Here is a 9,276-nt window from a genome sequence, read left to right as displayed (position 1 = left end):
CTTGAGCCACAGGCGCCGAGCCCTGTCATCAATTTTCTTAACAGCAGCACTAAATACTTAAAAACAATGAGGCAATGCCTTCAATATGTTTTCAACCTAGAATTTTATATTTATCTAAACTCTCAATCAAACATAACAGCAGAATAAATATTTTCAGAACGCAAGGAGATTCAGAAAAATTCCTCCTATGCATACTTTGTTAGGAAGTTACTCGTGAATTTCCCCAACCTTTTTAACATCAGGGACTATTTTCATGGAAGACAATTTTTCAACAGACTAGGTGGAAGTGGGGGTTTAGATTCTCATAAGGAGCATGCAACTTAGATTCCACACAGGCACTTTACAGGAGAGTTCACAAACCTGTGAAATCTAATGCACCTGCTGATCTGATGGGATACAGAGCTCAGGCAATGATGAGAACAATGCGCCCCAGTTCTTAACAGGCCACAGACTGGTACTAATCCACAGCCCAGGAGTTGGGGACCCCAGTCCTATATTATAATGAGTAGAAAATGAAAGTATAGGCTGTGGGATCCAGAAAATAGTGGAGTAACTAGCCAAGGACAGTCACACAAACAACCCAAATTACAGTAAGGACATAGAAGTTTCTGGGAGGGAATATATACCTAAAATGAAGAAAACACATCAGAGGACCTAATTTTCAAAAGTACCCTTAAAAAATTAGCATATTATCTTATTGCAGAAATTTAAAGAAAAAGAAAATAAAATTCCATTAGGGCCACATGCTCCTCCCCAAGATGTCTACATGCTACTTCCTGGAAACTGTGAATGTACCTTAAAGATATAATTAAGCTAAACAACCTGAGATGGAAATATTATCATGCATTATCTGGTAGGGCCTAATATAATCACAAGGGTCCTTACAAGAGAGAGATAGGAGTGAGTGTCAGAGACAAGAGAAGACAATAAAACCATAGAAGCAGAGAATGACTGGAAGATTCTCTTATGCTACTGACTTTGAAGACAAGAGATGAGTACAAAAGCCAGAACATGCAAATGGCATTTAGAAACGGAAGGAAATGGATTTTTTTCCTTAAAGTTTCCGAGAGGAATGCAACTCTGCCAATACCTTCACTTTTGTTAAGAAAATTAATTTGTATTATTTAAGCTATTAAATTTGTGGTAAATTTGTTATAGCATCACAGGAAACTAATACAAAATACCACGTGGAGATAGAGACCATGGGAAAGCCAACTGGAAAACGGAAGCACCACAACACAGAGTAAGCACCAAGAACCCAGACAGGTGAGACAGCCCTGCTAGATGTTCCTGCCCAGCCCAGGCACCAGCTGAATGAAGGTGCGTTAAATGACCCCAACTGATAAAACATGGGGGGATGGCCCAATTAATATAAAACACACAATAATAATAATTCCCAAATTTCTACCTGCAATCAAGATAGAGTAACAGGCACTAAATTTATACTCCCACCTAAACCAAGTGAAAAACTGGACAACCCATATGAACCAAGGATTTTCAGATGCAGGATATCAAGGAACACAAGACAGTGATCCCTTAATGAGAGGAAGCCCTATAATTGTCCCAGTATACTGCCCAAAAAACTTCCAAGCTATTGTGCATGGGCAGAAGCGGGAGGTGAACTTAACTAAGCCTGGGAACAGATTAAAGCACAAAATGGGAGTGATAGAGCAGATGCCTGCAATCTTAGCCCTCTGGGAGGCTGAGGTAGGAGGATCACTTGAGCTCAAGAATTGCAGACCAGCCTGAGCATGAGTGAGATCAGTTGGTGTAGCAGCAGGCACCTACAATCCCAGCTACTTGGGTGGTTGAGACAGGAGGAAGACTTGAACCCAGGAGTTTGAGGTTGCTGTGAACTAGACTAAAGATGCGACATTCTAGCCTGGGCAACAGAGTGAGACTCAGTCTCAAAAAAAATAAGCAACATAAAATAAAATGAATAAGTAAATGGGGGTGATGGGAGACTAGCTCTCTAGAAAATGATCTAATGAAATTCCTATTTGGGAACTCCCCTGCCTCCTAACCCACACTTCAAATGTAACACTCCACATTCATCCAGCCTTAAGGACACTTTTGAAAAACAAACCTATTGACATCAGTACTATTTCTATACTCTGCTTTCTTGATAAGCTACTCACTATCTCTATCCTAACTACCTCATATAATGCCCCTTCTTATATGTGTATACTGGCATAAATCACAGTATCTATAAGTTTAAAATAAATGTCAAAGATTTCAGGAGAAATTAAATGATTTGCAACAAGGATTTATATAAGACTGGGCTCACCATCTAAGACCAGTAGTTGGCCTGGGCATGCAATTCAGATAGTGATAAAGTGCAAACATGACAGTTACGTGGTAATGGACAAGCCTGAAGAGCTGTCATAGGCTACCACCTACAGGACACAAATGGGAACACAGCCTTACCTTTGCTCTATCAGACCATCCAAAGGACTGTACTGTCACGTCTAGTCGTTTCATTAACATTCTCCGGCGGCACTCATATTCACAGGAAAGAGCTTCATTGATTCTTTCTAGCTGTTCCTAAAGAATGTGGAAACAAAAATCAGAAACTTTAAACTCTTTCATTCTATAATGAAAAAAATGTGAAAACTGTGACAAATACTTGCTAATGATTCAAAAGATACCATACTTGATAATCCTTTTCTGATCCGATGAGACTTTATGCCAAATTGTTTAAATAATAAAGAGTATTTGATAGAATACTTATCAATACTTATTTGATAGACATTAAACATATAAATTAAACTCAACCACTGGTAAAGTTTACCTTATCTCCAATCAAACACATTAATTTAAATAAAATATTTACTTGCTAAGTAGTCTGGATCAAAGGAAAGAAAATACCAGTAACTTATCTTGTTGGCTGTGAGCCACTATCCTCTTCAAATCACAACTGTGCTAACATATTGGGGACTATAAATATTTCTGGCCAGGTATTTTTTAAATTAATAATTTGATTGAAGAAATGTTAAGACATATTCAGAATATCAATCTATTTTAATTCTCAAAAATATTACATGCTACACACTATAAAATCTAGATATTGATTTATAAAATTAAGTCATATTCACTAGTTTAATTACATAAAACTAATAGGAAAGGGGGATTTACCGCCTGTTCTGGATTTAAATCAATTTTCAGCAATGGTTTTCCCACATGATTATTCTGGACTTTTGAGAGAATATCTTTCACCTAAAAGTAAATAAAAGATGTGAAAATGTATATCCCCAATATAAAACAATCTTATTCTTGTTTAAATTGTTCTGAACACTAGAGAATAAATGTTAAGTGAAATAATTAAAATGTACCTTGACAAAACAAGAAAAGAGCATCACTATAATACAGAATATATTTTTCAAAAAAGCACTAGAATACCTTCATTCCCAAAATAAAATTAAAAGGTTCTCCCATGAGAATCTGTATTTTAGTGAAATAATTTTGGAGTTTCTACTTAAGATGGCACTCTCTTAAATTTTCAAGAGGGATACTAAAACCTTTGACCACAGCACGTTGATTTTTCTCAAATAACACTAGGCACACATTCCAGTTTTAAGCAGTCTGGTTTCACTGTTCAGCAAAACAAAAGAAAGGAACAAGTCCTCTCTCTCAGTTACAGTCATCATATTCACATTTTCACTGCCGTTGCAAAGTCACAAACTTAAGTTACTTGAAACATTTTTATTTTGGTAAACAAGATGTTAGGCATTTATTTTTCCTTTAGGCATTATCAGGGGGTCATTCCAGCAGCAGTAATTTATCCTCCTAAATGGTTCCTCATTGGCTGAAAAAAAAATTTTATCAAACAGTTTCTTAGTTATAAAGTAACTAGGAAAAACAATCAGGAACACTTCATGTTTTGAGAAGTATGACTCATCTTTAATGTCGAAGACTCATTTTAAGAAAAAGAGTTAAAAATTAAATTAGCTTGGACTCTGGAGTGGTAATGAGAAATAACTAGGCACAAGATTTCCTTTCAGAATGATGGAAATGTCCCAAAGTTAGATTTGAGTGATGGTTGTACAATTCCATAAATACACTAATTTCACTGAATTGTATACTTGAAATGGGTGAATTTTAATGGCACAATTATGTTTTGAGAAAGGCATTTTTTTAAACTAGCTTAGAAAGAACCTATGCAAATAAGGGCCCCCAAAGCTTAAGGTTTAATGTCTTCACAGGAAATTTACCTCAGTAACAATGGCATAATTACTGTACTCAAACAGTTTTTACATATTTTAAGGAACCAACTTACTTTCTTAAAATAAACCATTTTTGTGGATTCCCCAATTATTGTAAATATCTTCAATTTTATGTTATTTCCTATCTTACTGAAAATGTTAGTTCTAACTCCTTGCAAGGAGTTTTTAATGTACATTTGCAGGCTCTTACATGTAATCACATTCAGTTCCATTCCTAGAATTTCAACATTAGATAATAGTCTTACTAAGTTTGAGATTTACTTATTATAGAGTGAGTTAAGAGCACAAGTTCTGGAGGCTGACTATCTGAATTCAGACTCAGGCCTACCACTATTTAAAAACTTGCTTGAAAAAAATAAATTAATTAAAACTGGCTTGAGTTATTACATTTTTCACTGCCTCAGTTTCCTAGCATAGCTGTTGTAAATAATAACAGTACCTATGTCACAAGCATGACTGGAGAATTAAATAAGGTTGTTTTTGTTTTGTTTTTGAGACAGGGTCTCACTTTGTTTCTCTGGGTAGAATGCCATGGTGTCATAGCTCACAGCAACCTCAAACTCCTGGGCTCAAGCAATTCGCTTCCCTGAAGCTCCCAAGTAGCTGGGACTACAGGGACCCACCACAACACCTGGGTACGATTTAGAGATGGGGGGTCTTGCTCATATTCAGGCTGGTCTTGAACTCATGAGCTCAAGCAATCCACTGCCTCAGCCTTCCAGAGTGCTAGGATTACAGGCATGAGCCATCGCTCCTGGCCCTAATTAAATAAGTTTTTAATATGTAAGCATTTAGAACTCTAAATACTGTATGTTTGTTGTTAATATTCCCATAATTACACATTTGAACATCTGTAAGTTAGAAAATAATAATTTTCTTTCTCACCAGCAACAAAGCATCTGCTGGATACATCAAGTGTAGAAAAAAGAAAATAGGAAAATTTTTACTTTTGACAGAAACCAAATGAAGTAAGGAATTCTTTTTAGGCAAATATTTAGCCAACATGGCCAAAGTGACAATTACCTTATATTTGAACATGGGGATTACAGTCTGCTTCAAGTAGGGAAAAGGATTTGAGAATATTATTCACACTAACTAAAAACAACAAAAGGGAAAAGCCTCTTTGGATTAATACAGGGAAATACTGGAAGATTAGGAAAAGCTCAGAAACCTATCTCAGTATGAAATAGTTCCAAAAATTTCAGCCAAACTCTCTGGTTTGCAAATTCTACAAAAAAAAATTTTTAATATTTTTTTTATCTTAATACTAAAATTCTTTTACATTCATTAAGACAACCTTATTTTCAGGTTCATTAATTATCAGTGCAAAAGATCTTTACTGAATAAGGATTTAATTAAGGCAATGTGCCTTAAAATGGAGTTAAAGTACATATTCCTGAGCGTAAGGAGAATTTTCTTTTCCTTTAAAATGGATTTGTATTATTCCCCTATAGGACTCCATATTTAATAGATGAAACCAGGAACTAGGCCAGAATTTGGTCTATGAGAGTAGTAGCATGCTCTCTAATATGTGGCATTTTAGTTGGTAGTTTACCAATTAAAACAAAAATGTTTTTAGATGCATGAGGTACATAGTTTGTGACAAATTAGGTTACATATATACTAAGCCTAAATCCAAAATTTAGTTTACATGAAAACAAACTTCTCAAGAAATGAAATGTGTATCACTTAAAAAGAGTATTTTCATTTTTAATATAGCATTTACTACAATTTTTTAGAAATTAAAAAGCAAGACTTGGCGCCTGTGGCTCAAGTGGCTAAGGTGCCAGCCACATACACCTAAGGTGGCGGGTTCGACTCCAGCCTGGGCCCGCCAAACAACAATGATAACTGCTACCAAAAACCGCCTGGCATTGTGGCGGGCATCTGTGGTCCCAGCTACTTGGGAGGCTGAGGCAGGAGACTCGCTTGAGCCCAGGACTTGGAGGTTGTTGTGAGTTGTGATGCAATGGCACTCTACCCAAGGGGACAGCTTGAGGCTCTGTCTCAAAAAAAAAAAAAAAAGAAAGAAAGAAATTAAAAAGCAAAACAAATACAATACCTTTGATTCCACTTGGTTTAGCATAAGTGGAATGTCAGAAGTTGTTGTCTTGGGTATACCAAGGGTATCACACATAGCTTGAATTTCCTGATGAATTTCACTATTTTTATCTAATTGAGAATGTTTACATTTCTTGTTCTGTAATATCTGTGAGGCTTGAAGTTCTGTACTTAAAAATACTATAAAAGAGAAATAAAGAGAAAACCAAATAATGTTAATACATACACAAGAATTTCTTGAAATATTTCACTGAAAATAAATATTAACAATACTAATAGTAATACCAACTTATAAAGAACTAAACAGTTCAATATCTACCAATAACTGTAGAATACTACAAACTTTAAAATGAGAAAAGAAAATTACCTAAAGCTAGTTAAAGTGGCATTCAAAATAAATGTATTTACACTGTACTTTAAATGGTTGGTTGTTTTCCACATTAGAGGCGCCTGAGCAGCTTCCCACTAGAGTTAAATGCACAGGGTCCAGGTTCCCATAAAGCAGCTTCACTTCCACCTGCTTTAACTGTAGTGGTTTAACCTGAGACTCAGCAAAACTAAAATAAATTTATTTAATACTATCAGGGAAAAGAGGAATGGCTTATTTTATTCTCTTTGATTTCACCCTGATTTCGGTTCCATTTTAATAAACATATTAAATGATCTAGATTGCTATTTCACTAAATACATATTTTCTAAGGGCCTATTCTGAGCCAGGTACCAGATAGACAATGAAGATGCAAAGTCATAAGAGAGAGTGTCCACACTCAAAGAGTTTAAAATCCAGTAGGTGAGATCCATAAGCAAATCAATAATTTAAGAATGCCATATAAGAATGTGTAGGACACTGATAAAGGGCTCTCTCTCATATGTACAAAGTACCCAGGACAGGGGAGAACATACACCTCTTAACTAATCTATAAGCAGATAGAGCAACTGAGTCAGGACAGACCATGTCAAGCTGCTTAACAAATCCTTTTACTTTCATCATTTAATTCTTTCAACAAATTTCAGAAAATTACTCAAAATTCTTAGATAGCTACAGTCTTGCTTTAAATTAACTTTGTATAATATTTGAAATTTTTTATATTTGTTTAAAATTATACACAAACACACACACACACACCCCAACTTACTATAGCAATTTTAACTCCAGATAACCAGAAGAAATACCTAAAAAACTGTTCAAAAGTATAGATACTATGGTTCCATCCTCAGAGATTTTAAGCCAACAGATTTGAAGTAGGAGTTGGGCATCTGCATGGTCTGCTTTAGACCCAAGGTGATTGTCACTGGCAGACAGGATTGAGAGCCACTTACTTATAGACTTTCTCATGCAATTTACACATGGCAGTCTGAAGAGCTAAGTACCAAAAAGTTAAGATCAGTATCTATCACACTTTGTTCATGAAGACTATGCTAAGGTCCCTCTAATTTAAAAACCTCACTAAAACAAATTATCAGTTCTTCAAAAATTTATATTTTGGACAAAACCTTGGCTAAAATCTACCTTTGCTCTGTGGAAACATGCTTTCTCTCTACATAATAGTAGACTCCACTTTAGTCTATCATTCAAAACGTTAACCCATGTAGACAATACAGGGAAAAGTAAGTCTTCCCATCAGAGATCCTTAGACCCTCTCTCCCCAGAGGCAATTATTAGTTTGGGGGGTATCTTTTTAGGCATATATATGTGCACACATTCAGTATACATATTCCCCATCTATAAGCTTTTGTTTCTTTTATATAAATAAGCATACTATGCATGTTCTATATATACATTTTTTTACCAACACATCTTAGATCTTTATCAATCTCATCTATTTTCCTTCTTTCTAATATCTACTTAGTAATATTACTGCAAAAATGTACCATTTCTATTTAACTATTTACAGACACTCAGGTTTCCAGTCTTTTCTTCTACTACAATGTTATAATGAACATCCTTTTCACTCATCTCTGTGCACTTAGGGGAATAAATATATATTCATAGACATAAAATTGCCAGATCAAAAGGCAGGTCAATCTTAATTGTGATAATGAAAATAGTTTTACTCTTTAGAGGCTGGACAAGTTACTCTCCCACCACAGTCTACTCGTGTAGTGTATGAGAATGCTCCCGTGCCTATTCCCCGCAACTCGTAGTATGACATTGTGGTGGTGGTCTTTTCTAGCCTGCTAAGTAAAAATGGTATCCTGTGATTTTACATTCCTAACTCCTGAGTGATATAGTGCATCTTTTCATGCCAGAAGCAATTTTTAGAAAACATTCTTTTCTATAGAATCCATGCTCATGCCTTAGCACTTCATACATTTTTCCAGTGAATTTTTCTCTTTTCCTCTTGACTTATAAAAGCTCCTCACACAGTAAGGAATCTGGCCTTTTTAATCTTAGAACGTGAAGAATCTTATTATGTCAATATGATTAAAACAGTCAAACTCAAGATAAAAAAGCAACAGATCCTATTAAAATTATGAATTGTGAGTTCGATCGGGAGCAGGAGCGGAGAGCGACCCCAGAGAGCCCTGAGCAGCCCCACCACCACCACTGGTCTAGTTACCATCACACATGGGGAGGAGCTGCAGCCGGCCCCAGTCACCATCACCAACCATGAGCAGCGAGGCCGAGACCCAGCAGCTGCCTGCCGCCCCCCGCGCCGCCCCCGCCCTCAGCGCTGCGGACACCAAGCCCTGCACAGGGGGCAAGCTGCGCAGGGAGCGGTGGCCCGGGCGGCCTTACATCGGTGGCGCCTGCGGGCGGGGACAAGACAAGAAGATCATCGCAACCAAGGTTTTGGGGACAGTAAAATGGTTCAATGTAGGAAACGGATATGGTTTCATCAACAGGAATGACACCAAGGAAGATGTGTTTGTACACCAGACTGCCATAAAGAAGAATAACCCGGCTCGGCGCCTATAGCTCAACCGGCTAAGGCGCCAGCCACGTACACCTAAGGTGGCGGGTTCGAATCCCCAGCCCGGACCCGCCAAA

The 9,276-nt window shown here is 36.7% G+C and overlaps 1 protein-coding gene across 1 annotated transcript in view; it reads right to left on the bottom strand.

Annotated features, from left to right (window-relative positions):
• FAM98B (family with sequence similarity 98 member B) overlaps positions 1-9,276 on the bottom strand; it is a 34,887-nt gene that overhangs the window by 8,309 nt on the left and 17,302 nt on the right. Inside the window, exons 4-6 of the mRNA XM_003791699.3 lie at positions 6,286-6,464; positions 3,136-3,216; positions 2,428-2,544 (exon numbers count right to left, since the gene is read on the bottom strand). Coding sequence (XP_003791747.1) covers positions 2,428-2,544; positions 3,136-3,216; positions 6,286-6,464 — 377 coding nt within the window. The remainder of the gene's footprint in view (positions 1-2,427; positions 2,545-3,135; positions 3,217-6,285; positions 6,465-9,276) is intronic.

Source organism: Otolemur garnettii, unplaced genomic scaffold (genome assembly GCF_000181295.1).
Source record: "Otolemur garnettii isolate 467f Iridium unplaced genomic scaffold, OtoGar3 scaffold00050, whole genome shotgun sequence".
Taxonomy (NCBI): domain Eukaryota; kingdom Metazoa; phylum Chordata; class Mammalia; order Primates; family Galagidae; genus Otolemur; species Otolemur garnettii.
Note: the sequence above shows the minus strand (reverse complement) of the source record. Positions and strands in the feature narration are given on the sequence as shown.